Below are 18,040 nucleotides of genomic sequence, written 5' to 3'. Positions count from 1 at the left end.
AAAAAAAAAAAAAAAAAAAAAAAAAAAAAAAAAAAAAAAAGACAAAGGCTTCCTAGAAAGGGGGACATTTGAAGTGAATGTTGAAGAACGAAAGAGAATTTGCAATACAAAACAGTCATGGGGACGAAAAGTACAGCATAGGGAATACAGTCAGTAACATTGTAATAACTATGTATGGTGTCAGGTGGGTGCTAGACCTATCGGGGGGATCACTTTGTAAATTTATAAATGTCTAATCACAATATTGTACACCTAATATAATATTGAATGTCAACTGTAACTGAAAATTTAAAAAAGAATCAAATTTTTTTAAAGATGAAAAAAAAACAGAAAGAATTTGCCAGGAAGAATGGAAGAACTATATATGCAAACGTTGGAATCAGGAAAAGAATCTTGACCACTAGGGTAAATGACAAATGGCAAGGCTTTAGCGAGAGTACTTCGACTCCTACTCAAACTAACGCTGCTAACTTCTAGACACATGAATGATCACACTCCCTGAGACATTATATTATATCGTAACTGAAAACATGAAGTTGTTTTCAAAAGAACTTTTAAATACCAAAATCACCCAAGTCTAAACATTCCTTATCATGTGGAAAATACCCTTCTACTCCAATAAACTAAATGATCATTTTTAACTATAGAGCCTAAGGCCTTGCTTCCACAAAATGCAGAGAAGTTTGCAAGCTTCTCTCTGCTGATTTTGAAGAGGTAAGAGGTGACAAAGATCATCCAAACCTCACTGATAGGAGGAAAATATTTTCAGCACAAAAAATATCATCTTTGTAGCAATCATCATTGCTCTAAAGAAAGGCTAGACGCCTGCCTGACAGCCATGAGCAAACACACATGGATATTTTCCAGGAAGGGATTTCTAAAATCTGATCACATCCTTGTAATTGTTGGCTTATCAAACCCAGCAGTGTTGACAAGACAAAAGCCCACTCAATTACGGCTAATGATTATTATTCGAAGCTAAACTGCCTTTCTCAAATCAGAATGACACACAGGAGCAAACTATCTTAGGAGTCAAAGGAACACAATGATTTGCAGCTCCTAACTTACACATACACACACACACACACAGAGAGAGAGAGAGAGAGAGAGAGAGAGAGAGAGAGAGAGAGACACACACACGGAGCAGCAGCCATAACCAGGTCTTGCTGACTTGTCAACTTCTTGTGTGTTCCCTATACATGGTCAACTCTACAAATTGGCTAAAAAATACCTGACCCTGTCAAAAATAAGTCCCTATCCAGCAAATGTACTTGGCTGCCTACATGGATGACTACGGTCACAGCAACAGGTATCATGAAGCTTTGGTAGTTCAAAGGAAAACACACTGACAATGCAATAATGTGAAGCAGTAAACACATAATACAAGCGACAACGCAACGATGTGAAACAGTAAAAGCATACACTGATGGAGTCCCTGCAACTCACTGGTCACCATGCCAGGTGCTAGGGAAACTGTCACACCCCTCACATTACTTACAGTCTATGCAGGCAGTCATCCAACTCCAGGAAAATAGCATGGGACGAGGCTTGCAGGGTCCTCAAATGCCATATTTTATTTTATTTTATTTTATTGTTTTTTTAGCTGAGCCATCCTGCCACCTGCTGGCAGTTCAGTGGCAGCTCAGCTCGGACCAGGAATCAAACCAGCAACCATGTTGCTCAGGGCTCGCTGTCTTGAGCGAGCTCTTAACCAACTGAGCCACTCGGCCGGCCCCCTCGAATACCATATTTTACAACCTGGATTTTATACAACAGGCAGTGGGCGTCAACAGACATTTTTAGTCAGGGGATTCAAATGATCAGATCTGCTATTTAAATGTAGATTTCTCTACATATTGGTGGTATATGAAAATGCGTTGTGATCCAGGGAAAGAGAGAGAGGCAAAGAGATTCGTTAGAGCCCTTTAGGCAAGATAAAAAGGGCCTGCATTGTATCAGTGGCAAACAAAATATAAAAGGAAAAGAACTGAGTTAAGAGTGTTGCAAAAGCAGCAGAAACAGGGCAGAGAAGGAAAGAGGTCGAGAAACGAGTCAGAGGCGCCCCTGGGGTTTCTGGTGTGGCTGACTGGGGAGACTGCGATGCCGAAACAAGGGAGAGAAAGAGTAAGAAACATGTCTTATTGAGGAAAACATAGAGTTTATTGTTCATGATGAATCTGAAGTTAAAACAGGTCATGCCAGTCACCACTTTTATTAGAAATATGGGATTGGTGATCAGAAGAAAGGGCAAGGCTGGAGATGAGGCTCGGAGTATCCTCAGCACACAGGCAGACAAGTCAAACCATGGCAGTGGAATACTGTCACTTAACAGGTCAAAAAAAAAGAGCCAGCAAATGGTCATTTTTAAACAAAATGGTAATAAAGGCAGAAGGAGAGTCAGGGGAAGGTCATGCCACCAAAACCAATTAAAAGATTTCTGAAAGTTGGACAGTATCACTCCTTGAGAGCTGCATACTTGAGGCGTCAGTGGGTACTGCCCTATAGCAACTTGGACCAATGGGAAACAAGAAAACCCCCCCGTCACCCACTATTACAAGGGACTTCTGAGACACCCACACAACGTACCAATGTCTGCTGTAATCCTGAAACACCAAGAGCCCCTGCAAGGCTGTGAAGGATAAGACAGGAGCTAGGACATCAACCAGAAAGTCAAGTGGGCCTCCACAGAGGCTGAGCTGGCTCTGCTATTTCAACCAAATGCTGCCTGCCTCCCAGGGGGATAAGAGGGTAGGAATCAAAGTTCAGTAATGGGTATTTTTCATCCTGATCCTAACTCAGCTGATGCTAAAACAGTTCTGCTTTAACAGTGTCCTGATCTTTTTTTTTTTCTTATAATCATCAAAACTAAAACCTAATATTTATTAAAACTTGACATGGGGCCCACAATTGCCAAGTTCGGTCACAAGAAGTTCAAATAGTCTTTTCTGTTATTTGACAAATATTTGGTCCAAAATAACATTTCTAAATGGTTTGCTGAAGCCATTAATATCGGGTATAAATTTTAAGGTCAAATAAATACCCCTGAAAGAAAAGTAAATACCAATGAGGCCAAAGAGGATTTTCTTCTATATTGCATATATATGCTACTGCATTATAAAACATCTTAACCTGTAAATACAATATTTATAGAATCATGGGGAAAAAAATGTCCAATAATGGCTTGAAAACAAGTCAGACCCAAGCTGAAGGTCCCTGAATAATTAATGTTTTTATACTCCAAACTTCAAGGTTAGGGAATCCTTGTAGTTGACGCCATGCAAATTTCATTTCAATCATCTTTATTATCACATAGGATTGTTGCAGCATCAGTTCAGAATCATTTGATCCGAAAAACCCCCTCCTAACCCCCCCAGCAGCGCGTATTTAGATTTGAATATGAGGGAGAGAGGTGTGTGTAAGACGTGACGCACCATCTCTGTGAAAAATAACAGGAGTCCTAATTAAGTAAGTTAAGGCTTGCGTATAGCAATACTTTAGTATTAGTGAGAGAAATCTTATCAAATATTCTCATTCCTCTCACTCTGGATTTTGCTCCTACGGCTTATAATCGTTCATAATTAGAGCTCCAATGCAGAACTGACAGAAGGCAGTATAATGGGATGGGGAACAGTCTGAAATCAAGACAGCCGAGTGCAAGTTCTGGTGCCTTTATTTAAAAAGAGGGTGATTCCCTCAACTGCAAAAGGAATAATAACTCCGAGGGCTATTGTAGGAGATAACGGTGGCTATGTTTGTTGAAGTATTTTGTAGAGTGAAAAAAAATTAAAGTAAAAAATAAAATGCGGGTAGGGAACTTGTGATAAATCCCTCAATTGTCCCTTGATCTATTGATATAAGACAAATGCCAGTGTCTAATACCCACTGGCTTCCTGGCTGAGTACGGGACCAAAAAAAATGAGGAATCCAAGACAAATCTACATACTGTCAAATATATAATACAGAAGTTCTGTTTATAACTGAGTTATCTGAAGGGAGGGTATATAGCCAGTATGGAAAGCCACAATAACTTAAACAGAACCGTATAGAATCTCTGAGATTAAAACTCATCATTATAGAGACAAGCTAATCTATAGTTTCAAATGCTGATAAGAGTAATCCTATGGTGTAACCCACTCTTAATGTTCTGGCTTTATACTGATAACCTTCAATATAAGAAATAGTGGGGGTTGTGGGACATGAGGAGATATTGGTCAAAGGGTACATACGTCCAGCTATAATATGAGTAAGTTCTAGGAATTTATTGGACATCATGGCAACTGCAGCTAACAATACTATATTATACACTTAAAAGTTGATATGTAAGTAGATCTTACATGTTCTCACCACAAAAAAGAAATGGTAATTATATGACTTGGTGGAAGTGTTAGCTAAACTTACGATCAGAATCATTTTGCAATATATAAGTATATTAAATCAACCACTGTATACCTTAAACTTACACAATGTTCTATGTCAATTATGTCTCCATAAAGCTGGAAAAGTATATAAGGTATAGATATTGCTGAAAGTTGTTTATAATGTTAAATTCCGTTTGCTGTATCACATTTTCACTTCAACTTAGAACATAGGTCTTGAACATTTGGGCATCAACTAGAAGAAGAAGGAGCATTAAAATGAGTTCAAAATACCTAAATTTTAGCATCTGTCTTGTCATTAGGTGACTATATAACCTAGTTGTGGCTTCTCGGAACCATAACTGATGCATCATGGGAAAAGGAAGAGGAGCAAGAGTGGGGAGACTCTGGAAGTGGATCATTTCTGTGACCTTTCAGCCCTAAAATTGTATTATTCTGCAATGCTTAAGGAATTAATTGGACAAGAGGACTCCTGTTCTCACAAAGTTAACAATCTAAGTGGGCGCGTAGGAAACAAAGACATAACTAATAAAAACAGAGAATGTTCACAACTGCCAAATGATTGGCATAAAAAACCACCAGTCATTACTGATTTTACAATAGGGAAAGATCAATGCTCGTTAGGTGGATGTCACCAAAGATTTGAGGTGAAACTTTAAGGATAAGCAGGACTTGGATAGAGAGGATGGGGGAGGATACGCTACAGGCTTCCATGATGTACCATGAAAACCACAAACTCCAAGTACCCTTCACGTATCATCTAGCCCGACCTTTTATGCATGGAGATAACTCCTCCTGGCATGTGATTCTGATCCTGAATGAAACTCTTGCAGGAACAGGTAGCTCCAAACTGATGCATCACTGAAGCACTCTAATGATAAGGCTCTTCCAAATACTGAGCCATAATCAACTTGCCTAATATGACAAGGCTTTTTGACCTTCTTTCATCACGCTTTATAAATGAACACTTATTGGAATATGTCTTTTAAAACGTGTAACACTAGGTACTGAAAATTTAAAAATTAATGAAAATTGACCCTTGCTGACAGTAGTGAGACCATTTTCTCTCTTGATCAGGACACACTTTTTTATCTGGCCCAGAGAAACCATCTTCAAACTCACCTGCTTACCTTTACAATATACCAAGTCACCTTATTTTCCACATCAAGAAGCCATGTCGAATTTCTACCATCAAAAGTGTCACTGTTTCTGCCTGTTACAAAATTTAACAGAGCACTAGATCACAATTTTTTTACTACTATTAATATTTTACCTCTAAAATATATTTTTTTTCTCTCATGAGAGGTTCTTTTCATTCATTATAGAAACAGTCAAACCACAATGTAAAGTTTGAGGGCAATATCCATAATCTAAGAAAAAGGTTTGAAGAATCAAACAAAAACTTTCGGAAACTTGAGTTATATAGTCAAAAACAATTCTACTAAAAAATTGTATCTTTACATTTTATTTCAAGGCAAAATAACAATAAATAGCATCTGCAGTTAAAACAAAACCGAAAAACTAAGAATGAGAATTTATGTAAGCCATTAATAAAGTACATTATTTTCTTCCCTTTATTTTATTTCTTCCTAATCCTTAGTGAAATACTATATGTCTTCTACTATATTACTGAGTAAAAACATTTTTAAAGTTATTGAATTAAATTTTCTTGGGTACATAAAGAATACTCAAAAAACAATTATTGTACATATAGTGAGTGTGCTTACAAATGTGCTTGGCAATGTGAAACTGTAGAACTAATGGTTGGAAGATAACAGATAACACATTTCCTATCCTTTTTTTAATTAGAGAATTTTCTGATGCCATATTCTATTTCCTACTGAGCACAAAAAAAGTTCCTGGCTTACAAATAATAATTTAAAGGTTGGCAAACAATGGCCTATCGACCAAATCTGACCTACCACCTGCCTTTGCCTGCAAGCTAAGAATGTTTTCTTAGATTTTTAAACAGTTGAGAGAAAATTTTTAAAAAAAAGAATATTTAAGGATTAGTGAAAATGACATGAAAATCAATGTTCAGTGTCTATCAACACAGTTTTATTGGAACACAGCCATACCAGCTCACTTACATATTATCCATGGAAGCTTGCGGCTATAATGGCAGAGTGAAGAAGTTGCCACAGACACCATAAGTTGCCCGCTCATTGTGCACTACAAATCACCATGATGCAGAAATAATTCACGTTTGCCTCTTGACCTACAAGGCCTAAAATATTGACTATGTGGGCTTTTACAGAAAAGATTTGCCGAACTCTGGAATGATTAATGCAATGATTTATCACTTCTTAAGAATTTAGGATAATGGCAGCCTCTGTGAGTCTATCAACTAACTTACTGGAGTTCTTCAATTTTACCATGATAAAGACTTCTTTTTACTTACAGTAATGTATATTTATTGTAATGTATTCATTTTTAAATGTATTTAACAAAGTGTACTCCATAAAACTGAAAAGTGAGCAGTTGTCATGCATTCTTTCATTCCGTTAACAATCGAAACACCTACTGCGTACTGTGGAGATTGCTAAGGATTCAAAATAAATAAAATGTAACTCCTGGATCTAAGAAAGTCACACTCAAGCAGGGAGACCCAGTACCCTAGTAGAGTTTTTTGTCACTAAAGGGAAGGCCAAAGCAATGAAAGCAACCTCTACCATTTCACAATGACAAGCTGTCATTTTAAAACTATCACCTTTATCTGAATTAATGACAAGTTATACACTCAAATAGGTAAGGCAGCAAGGCTTGGCAAAGATGTTTATCCATCAATAGTTTTAATCAAAGCATTAGCCTTATCTAAGTAATTAACCTTGACCAACACAGGTATAAGAAAAAACGCTGATTGAGAATTTACTAATTATCCTCCCCTACTTCAGAAGTTAGCTGGCATCTTAGTTTTTTACCATAAACATATACTAAGTCAACGTAGGTTATTTACACACAGATGAAAAGAAATATTAACTGAATGGCTAAAAATGAAGAACGTGATAAATAAATATCATCATTAAGAACACATGACTTGTTTTGTTTAGAAAGCCCAAGTGTCCTACAAATGTCACTTTACATAGAAGAATATTTGTGAGAATAATTGTCTCTTGAATCTACTCAGAGATTCAATCCATTGTAATAAAGAAAAACCATATAAATCATAAATGCATCAGCATTTCATAATTAGAATGCCGGGATCTGCATACAGTTAACTACGTTGGCTATTTGCCTGCTTTACTTAACACCAGAAGAGACTCAGATCCCAATAACTAAGGCTTCCAGCAGCTGCTCTGAGCAGACAAGAGATGCAGCGACCTCAAAATATATAGATATATGCACCCCGGTGATCGGAGGTTAGCCATCCTGGTGTGTCCGCTCGCTTTTAGTACTAAATATTTAATGGCATATTTTTCCTTAATGGAACCCAGGCACATCTGATCAGTCACTGGGATCATTTAGTAATGCAGTGAAAGTCATCATACTGCCATTTCACATCAAATTTGTAATTAGGTAATTCATCATTTTATTAATTCAAAAGATTGCTTCCTTTACTACTTTACAGCATGCTACACTGCAGAACCCCAACTGAGCTGATCAACAAAAAAGCTCTAAAATTGGGTCCTATATGAACTTGAAAACCCCAAGTGTCCAACACATATACACCCCTGACCTTTCAGAACAATGGAGGTAATATTCTTCCTGCAAATTATCCTACCACTGAAATAATAAAGCACCAGCATATGCAGAAAGAGAGGGCCAGCAGAACTGAAAATGTAAGATCAAAAATGGAATATAGCATGAACAACTTAGTTTTTCCTTTTTACTGAGGTACAACATTCTTCAGCAAATAAAAAGGACAAAAAAACGGATATTTAGTAACTTTTTTCTCCATGCTGATTTACACATGCTACTAAAATTATGAGATTATGGCAGAATATCACAGAGATTATTCATCAACACTCTAAGTCTGATGGCATATACCAGCCAAATGCAAGTATGTAATCTTGAATATAATATCATTATTGTTTTCGTTTGTCTTGTTTCTAACATGTCTTAATCAAAGCCATTAAATCACTATTTCTTTTCATGTTATGAATTAGCAATATTCTTCTTTTAACACAGTCTCTGTTGTTTTTCTAATAAAAAAGAATTCCCTGCTAATATAAAAGAATTTACTAAGAATGGAACTGAGTGTAAAATTTATCATAGTTCAAAAAAACTGCCTTCTAAAATCCTCACTTTCAAATCTATAGAACCACAGTGTAGAATCACTGCAAAACCAGCTGCCACTAATAGCATTAAAAATTAGAGTTTGCAAGAGCAAGTTCTGGAGGTCATATATGTGCCCTAAAGAATAAAAATGACATGCTACCAGGAGAATTATTATTTTCTTTGAAAGGAAAAGGGAGGGAACATCTCAAACAGATGTGGAATTTCTAATAAAAAAATTCTGTAGCAGCTGCACAATTTTATGAAGTTAAAAAATACTTTGCAGAGCTCTGGAAACACTAACAGTAACGTATGTTTTGTGGTCAGGAAGGTCACTTTTTTTGCTGCTTCCAATTTACTGTCTGTTTTTGAAACATTTTGTGCAACTTGCCCATTTTTTACTACATTGCTCTGATTTTATCATATTTCTAATCAGTCCAGTCTACCAAATGCATAAATGGAAGTTGTAAGTTCAGAAAAAAAGAATTACATATATTTTTCTAGAACCTTCTATAATAATCTCTTTAAAAATCTATTCTGTGAATAGAAAATAAGTTCAAAACCAGGTCTACTGACATTAAGTTTAGGGTATTAATAACCATTGCCAATAATTACCAATGTGTGCTTTTGAGGGATAGATTAGAGGAATACTACACATTCCATCCCATTTCAGTGAATTATAACAATTAAAGAACTCTTATAATCTAATTTCATCCTTTTTTGATGCATGTGTGAGAAACATTTCAGTCATCACAGGAGGCTTACTTTTCCATTTCCTACGTGATATCCCAAGAGCACTCTGAAATCATGGAGTTCTTATGAATGCAGAAAATTGTGTCTGATTTCTGTCCATAATCACTATGGGCTGCAACCAAGTCACTTAAGTTATGAGTTGAAACCAAGTCAGCTACTAGGGGAAAGGTACTATTTCCTGTTTGCAAAATTTCTTCTCAACAAGACAGATAATTCTCAGCATCTCAGGAGACACCAGCACTGGGCACAACTCAGTGCAGCCATTGGAGACTCTGGTTTACAATGAGTTGTAGGTTGCACTTTTGGCTACATGACAGCACAAGGAGACATAAAACACCAAAGCCTTATATTCAGATATGAATAAAGCTAGGAGGTGAGGCCAGCAGTAATAGAAATTAATATGTGTCAGACACTCTAAGTCCTTTAGAGGTAATCCTCACTTTTATCTGAAGCTTATAGTATTATTATTATTACTATTCCCATTCCTCCAGATGAGGAAATTGAGGCTGAGAGGCTTTCATTTACTTGTCTGAGAAAGCCATTTAACCATCATACTATTTAAATAGAGTGCCCCATTTAAATGTTTCCTAATTGTTATTTTCTCAACTTTTAAAATGTATTAGTCTTCACACATACACCTTCTATATTTGTAGTAAGTGTTTAGAAATCAATCAGTAGATCAAGCCATTGCAGTTAACGTGAGAAGATAAAATCCATTTCAAACCCTATATGGAAATTTTGTTTGAAGATAAAAGGAAAAGCGTATGGGATGGGAAGGGGGAAGGGACAGTAGGAGACGGAGCCACAACTCTTCTCTAAACGATCTGATGAAGAGCCAGCAGAGATGAACTTGGCCTCTATGTCTCATGACTATAACTAGCTGCACGTCTCCTGTGTGCTCACTAATAGGTATGTCCACTGCACCTCCCGCCCTTTGGCCATTTCCTTACTGTCAGTAGCAGCCATCAGTTTCCTCATGCCTCATACTCTTATTTCCATCAGTCACACACCCCCAAGTAACATCCAATCTAAGTGTTAAAACACCAAACTGCTATGCAAATAAACCTTCCAGCAACTCACTCCAACCTCTCCACCCAACCACATCATGACTCTGCAGCGCCCCCCATAGGAAACCTGGGGGTACTAGGACCCTCACAAACGTTGTATTACCAAAACGCACAACCAATGTTTGAGACGTCAAACTTTTATTCTGACTCATATTGTAATCACTAAATATAACTAAGATATGTAGTCCACAGGTTAAAACTACCTTCTCAGATCTTCAGAGGTCAATACATTTGTCTTGTTGCGGGGAACCCAGACAAAGAGACAGGACACCAAGGCATGGGAAGCAACTTTTACTAATGCCGGCACTGGCTCAGCGGAGTCACAACCAGAGGCTGAGCCCCGACCCGGGCGAGACTCGGGGCTATATACCCTGAGGTTTCCGGGTTAGCAGCTAAGGTTCCTTATTAGGACATGCAGCCTTGTGCCAGTTCCTGACTGGCTCCCAGGTGAGGTAGGAATTCGGAAATGTTAAACGCGGAAGTCTTGCTGACTATATAATCCAGGAATGTCTTTGTCTGATGCCCGCACAAAATCCTTAGTGACCATTGTCTGAGAAAGCCTTTGTCTAGGGCCCATTGCCACAGTCTCACTCAGGGGGGTTAGAGGAGTCAGCACCCCTGGCTCCGTAGCAACGTTTCTAGACCACTATCTACAGCTGTCCCTCAGCGCCGTTCTCTCTTCTTAAAAGCATGACATTAATTTCTACTTCCTATGTGAAGTCCCCCTTAATACCCTCCTCTAGAAAAATGCCTCCTTCTTATATCTCATGCTACTTCATTTTTATAGCCAGGGAACAAATTCCTAAGTGGATAGGATATATTGATACAGCAAACTCCTACAATCTAATCCCCAATTGCCAATAGCTATTCGTGTGGGGGTGAGGGAAGTGGGGGATTAATACCGGTGATAAGGAAGTGAGAAAAAAAAACAACAACTGGAAATATGACCCCAAAACATGACGACACACTAACACCCTTGGAGTAATGGGACTAAACTTTCCCAAGTAAAACCGAGTCTTAAGCTGAAGAAGAATAGTTGGTCCTGAGAACCCAGTCCAACAGGAGATACACACAATTTTTCAATAGAAAATCCCAGAGTGTTCAAAACATAAGCTGCCATTTTTGAGGAACTAACCATGGCCTTCTATTTAAAAAAAGAAGCCATCAGCCCAGAGGGAGTGAAACAAGCTCTCAGGATTAAGAACCTTCTCAAACTCCAATGACCCTTCCCTTTCCAGGCAGATGCAAGTTTGATAAATATACAAATATCCCCAAGTAAGACTTTTGACTCACTGAGGCTTTCTGCCTTGGCAGGTAGTTTGCAAATTTAGAATTAGCCACATATCTCTATAACCCTGTATCACGAGTGCTTTGCACACAGTAAGCCAGGGGGAAAAAAAAAAAAGGTCTGCTTAATTCAGAAAGGGAATTCAGTCACAAACACCTCTCAGATGGCCAAAAGAGAGACTTCATAGCAATAGGCTAATTGTAGGGAATGTTTTGAAAACCAAATAAAGAAAAGAATATCTGTGTGACATCTAAGTATTAAAAATATCAGATATAAAACAAGTTTGAAAATCATTGAAACCAGGCGATTGTGACATGAGGTTTCATGACACTAGTCTCTCTACTTTTGTGTCTGTTTGAAAAGTCCATAAGCAAACGTCAAAAAATATTAAGATATAAACAAATTTAGTAGCGCTCTTAGAACTCCTTGTGCCTTAAATGATAATGAGATGAGCTAAAACACAATGTTAACATGTCTAATTCCCACATAGAACCTGAATGAATATAAACGAGTGGAACCACAATCAAACCATAAAACAGGATTTTCTTTATCAGGCCAGGTAAAGCCAGTCTTCTTCAAACCATCAATTCAAAAGTTAGCTCATTAGGTTGAGAAAGGCAGGTCAGCATGGAACTACTCCTGACAATTTGCACATTAAAAAAAAAAAAAAAGTAACAACTATAGGCAGTACACTCTGCAATGCCCATTTCTACTCTCTGATTAATCAATCCTATGCCAGGAAGCAGGGGAGAAATAAGGGTACCACTTCCTGCACAGTGCTCTCCACCCAATTCCAAGGTATTTGTCATGATCTGCATCATCACACACTTGCAATGTTATGAGCTCAGTGGCTCTTCTCTGAGGTTTGCAGGACACCAATTAGCTTAATATAAGACTATTCTATTCTAAAAGAAAGAAAAAAAGAAGAGAGAGAGAGGGACAGAGTTGGAGGGAGAGGGAGGGAGAGAGGGAGAGTGAGGGGAGAAGAAGAGAAAGAAAGAAAGAAAGAAAGAAAGAAGGAAGGAAAGAAGGAAGGAAGGAAGGAAGGAAGGAGGAAGAAAAGAAAAGAAAAAAAAGGAGGAGGAGGAAGGGAGTGATCTCATTTAAAAACAAATTTCTAAGCAGAAAAGTAACTACAATTTATATCAGATCTTAACAAAACATTTACAAGGAAGTACAGGAGCCATAGGTTAACATTGCTTTCCTCTGATGATTAACTTATACTTTAAAGCAGAAATCACAAATATGAGTCTCATACCCCAAAACATCCCAAAGATGTATCACGTTCTCCTTTTGTAGCAATAACAAATACAAGTATGTGGGGAGAAGGATAGCATATTGCTCAAAATGTGTCCACTTAATCATACTGAGGAATGTTCCCCCTACGCCAAGTGGAGAGAATTTCATGGTAAGATACATGAAAGTCAAATCATTTAAAAAGAAACAATAAATAAGATAGCAATTCATATTTGACACTGAGCAATAGAAAGCATTTTTCAATATTTTTCATGAATACTAATAACAGCAGTAATTAGCCCTTGAACATTTTCCAACCATAGAAACAGCTGTCACAGAATAGCCACAGACTTAACACTAGGAATGAAATTACAGTTATCATAAAGTATATTTTTAACTTTCAGTAGGTGTTACTTTGTACAGTGTTTAACATCAAAAGAGCCTGTGTGCACTGTACACATGGTACCACTACAGCTTATAATTTCCAGAAGAACATGAAATGAACATGAGAAATCTCTCAGAGGCATTATACGTCACCATTACATTTTAAAGTGAGTTTTAAATCGTAGTCAAACCAGAGTTTAATGCCAAGATGATATTATCAGATAATCATAAAAACTATACGCTAAAGCATAAAAATATATTTGGGGGAAAAAAAACAAAAATAAATTTCCAGCAACCACACAAATCACATTGCAATTCTTAGAACATAGGTAGATTACAAAACATGCCTTAAAAATATTCATGGGATAAATATGTCATTAAATGTGCACTTCCAAATTCTAAAGTAAGGGGCAAAATCACCCTCAAATGTAAAATTTTACGTGTTATTAAAATGTGATCACTATTTAAACAAACCCAAACACACAACATATAAGAAAGCAAGGACAGAAAAGACTCAGTAGTCATGCAGGCTATCTGATCCTTTGTCCCCATCCCAGGGACATCAAGGTATAGATCGAGAATCAATTAGTGCATTCTTTCTCCCTGAGCCCCCAAAACCTTCAGAATCATTTCAAAAAACAGCACTTCCGGCAGTCACTACGAAGAGACCACAGATCAAATATTAAATTAAACCTATGTTCCACCCCTAATCTAGCATTTCAGTGACCTGAAACATTTACACAGATTTTTAGGTAATTATTTTTAAATCAGAAACGGTTATATTTTCATATTATTTAAAATTCACTTACTCATGAAATGCATTCCAGTAAATTTTTCACTTCAAAAAGGCAGGCTGTCTTGTGGAAACACCACCACAAAACTAAGTGAGTCAATGGCAAACTGAAATCCATTAGTAAGAAATAATGGAAAACACTTACTTCTTTTCTCTTCAGAAGAGAAAACCTACTCTTTCTGTCGAGAGTATGCTTTGAGAGCTGACAATGAACACACTCGGTCCATTAATAAGAATACTGTTGTTGCAAATGGCAGTATTTCATCTTTTCTTATGGCTGAGTAAGACTGCCATTTGCGACAACATGGATGGATCTTGAGAATAACGTGCTAAGTGAAATAAGTCAGACGGAAAAAGTCGGGAGCCATATGATTTCGCCCATATATGGGATATAAAATTGAAAGTAACAAATGAACAGGGCAAACAAACAAAAACTCATAGACAGACAACAGTTACCAGAGAGATAGGAGTGAGGGGAAGGGGTTGAAAAGGGTAAAGGGGATCAAATATATGGTGATGGAAGGAGATTTGACTTTGGGTAGTGAACACATAATGCAATGCACAGAAGATATATTATAGAATTGTACACTTGAAAACTATATACAATTTTATTAACCAATGTCACCCCGATGAATACTGGTAAAACAGAAAAAGTAACGCCTTTTTCCATCTAAGCAATATATTCTCTCATTCTCATTAAGACAGAGGAATGATAAAAGACATGAAGCGTCCTAAATTTTCATGGATTGAAGACAAAATAAAGAGTAAAGGGCTGACTTATAGCATTAGCAAAAATACCACTTAACACTTACTTTTGCAAAGGCTTCAAAAATGTCAAAGGAAGGTGGCAGCTGAGAAGCATCCGGTATTTCTTCTCTCATGAAATGTTGAAATGTCATTGCCAGTTGCCTGAGGCCCTCTTTCTTATCTTCAGTCAGCTTGTTAATATCTTTTTTAAAGAGAAAATAAAGAGCACAATCACACAGTGAATTTTTAATGGATAATTTTCAGGTGTTCAATGGTAGCTGTTCAACTAGATGTGTTCCTTCCCTGGATTTCATTCTGACAGAGAGAAAATACATATCTTTGGAGGGCGGGGGGGGACAACTACAAAGCATACATACATTATCAACTAAATTCTGCAAGCGTCTATCTACAGCGTAAGATCAAACACCTGTCAACAAAATAAATACACATACACATGAAAAAAACATTAAAAATAAAATCAGTAAAGATGCGTGTTACTGGATTTTCTTCACCAACCTGTACACATGTTCAAACCATAACAAATGCTTATTAAATGAGTGAATTTCAGCACTTTTTCATGAAACAGTTTACAATCAGGTCATGACTAAGTGATATCATCTCAAAAGCAAAAAAAAAGTGGTAACTAAAAAGTTTAGCTAAAGTTCAAACTAGTGAAATTTGTCATTGAGAAAATACATCAAGAATAAAACATGGATCAACCAAAGAAATCTCAATGTCAAGTTATTTCCTGGTTGAATAAACAAGATATGGTGCTGCTTCAACCCAAACAAAAGGAGCAAGTTCCAAAGGTAATATTACCTTTTGAAAAAACTCAGTTTAAACTTTTACCATAAAAGGGTGTTCAAGTTAAGAGTACACGATTCAATTAATAACGTTTGAGAGCGCTTCACTTAAAGCAGCATGCATGACACCACGACTGAGCAAGGCTAACGTTAACAGTGACTCTCACTGCAAGAGATGTTAATTACTGAACAGGAATACAACAAGAAAAATTAATTAGTTCTCTATTAAAACTTGAAATAATACTTCAAGTTGAACTACAGCCTAACTCTGTTGCTCAGGTCATGTCTACATATTTTCCTTAAATTACTTGTTCAACAGAACAATTAACCCAGTGATTTCTTTCTCGTCTGTTTGTTTATTGTGGTAAAATACACGTAGCACAAAATTTACCATCTTAACGGTTTTTAATTGTACAGTTCAGTAGTATTAAATACACTCCCATTGCTGTGCAACCATCACCATCATCTGTCTCCTCAGCTCTTTTCATCTTGTAAAACTGAAACTGTACACCCACTAAATACTAGCTTCCCCTTCGTCCCTCACTCAACCACCATTTTACTTTCTGTCTTTAGATTTTGACCACTCTAAGTACCTCATATGAGTGGAATCATACAGTATTTGTCCTTCTGTGACTAGCTTATTTCACTTAGCATGTTCACTTACCATGTTGTAGCATGTGTCAGAATTTCCTTCCTTTTTAAAGCTGAGTAATGCTCCAGTGCGTATATACATAATATATACACACCACATTTTGCTTATCCATTCATCCATGGATGGACACTTAGGTTTTTTTCCATGCTTCAGCTATTGTGAATAATACTGTTATGAATATGGATGAATAAATATCTCTTTAAGACCCTGCTTTCAATTCTTTTCAGTATGTAACCAGAATCCTGGGTCATACAGTAATTCTATTTTTAATATTTTGAGGCACCTCCACACTATTTTTCACAGCAGCCGCACCATTTTACATTCCCACCAACACTGCACAAGGGTTCCAATTTCTCCACATTCTCGCCAACACTTGTTCTTGTTTTTGTTTTTGATAGTTGCCCTCCTAATGGGTGTGAGGCAGTATCTCACTCAACTGTGATTTGCATTTCTCTAATGACTGGTGACTCTTAAATAATTATTTATCAAGGGCAGTCAGGATCCCACAACCATAAATAAACCCTGCATTAGACCTTCGTTGTTGTCTCCATCCAGACATACTATACTGTGTAGCAAATTTACTCTACGAGCTCTGGCTACTTTGGGGCTGAAGTCACTCACAACCTCAGTGAAGAGGATCTGAGCCAACATGAAAGGAAAATAAACCCTTCATTGACCTGACACTCAGACTGGAAAGCCCTTCATTATTCCCAAGTAGCTTGGCCACTGACAGGATGGTTCAAAAGAACAACGTCACTGCTGTCCGAGAGCCTAAGTCATCGGTACCTTCCACTTTCCTGACCACCCTAAGGACCAGGGAACCTAAAGGTTCCCTGGAACACTCTCCCTATGCCCCTCACCACTCCTGTTCACATCAGTGTTTCCTGACATAAAAAAGAAGCCAAGAGTGGGAAGAAGAAAATGAGGGAGGGAGAAACAAAAGAAAAAATTATTTTGTCAACTGGACTAAGGGTTACGCCCCCTGGCTGCCTAACCTGGCACTTTACAAATTCCTACATGGCCAGAGCTATCCTGGAATACATCAAATAAGCTAATGTTAGATTTCCTCGCATAACAGAGAGACAAAAAAAAAAAAAAAAAAAGTTAAAAAATGAAGCCATTCACCAGCTCAGCATGTAAACAATAGGAATTCATTTTTTTCAATGCTGATAGGCAATCACTTACTTGACTCCAGATCATAGAATGAGTAAAGTTTCTCCGATTCAGAGGGGGTTTCTTCCATCTATGAAGGAAAGGGGGAAAAACACCAAAAACAAGTTCAAGTGCTCCAATATATAAATAAGTATGTTTGAGCGTCTTTAGGTTTTTAAATGAAAGTCTTTATTACAAAGGCAATTTTCCATACAGTATACTACTTCTTCTCATCACTTTCTTAGAGTTGAATTATTTAATCAATAACAATTTTAAAATAAAAGTTGTGACTTAACCACCCATTTAATTTCCAAATGCAAATCTTTTACAAGCTTTTATACGTTTATTTGTTTCCCCAGCTCTAACCATAGACTTGTAATACTGTAAGGATTTTATTACTAATTATCATTTAAAAAGCAAAGATGGATGAATAAAAATAATGATTTATTATAAACTGTACAGTTTTGGGTACGTTACTTGACAGTGAGCCAAGAGGAGTCAATTTCCTTATCTGAAACAGGAGTAATATTAGCACCTGGTTCACTGGGTTGTTGCAGGGATTAAATTAGGTATA

General features: G+C 37.1%; 1 protein-coding gene across 1 annotated transcript in view; it reads right to left on the bottom strand.

Annotated features, from left to right (window-relative positions):
• The window catches only part of LOC109391450 (histone-lysine N-methyltransferase SMYD3-like), a 181,885-nt gene that overhangs the window by 22,670 nt on the left and 141,175 nt on the right, over positions 1-18,040 (bottom strand). The window contains exons 4-5 of the mRNA XM_019659021.1: positions 17,500-17,557; positions 14,925-15,061 (exon numbers count right to left, since the gene is read on the bottom strand). Coding sequence (XP_019514566.1) covers positions 14,925-15,061; positions 17,500-17,557 — 195 coding nt within the window. The remainder of the gene's footprint in view (positions 1-14,924; positions 15,062-17,499; positions 17,558-18,040) is intronic.

This window comes from Hipposideros armiger, unplaced genomic scaffold, assembly GCF_001890085.2.
Source record: "Hipposideros armiger isolate ML-2016 unplaced genomic scaffold, ASM189008v1 scaffold_293, whole genome shotgun sequence".
Lineage (NCBI taxonomy): Eukaryota > Metazoa > Chordata > Mammalia > Chiroptera > Hipposideridae > Hipposideros > Hipposideros armiger.
Note: the sequence above shows the minus strand (reverse complement) of the source record. Positions and strands in the feature narration are given on the sequence as shown.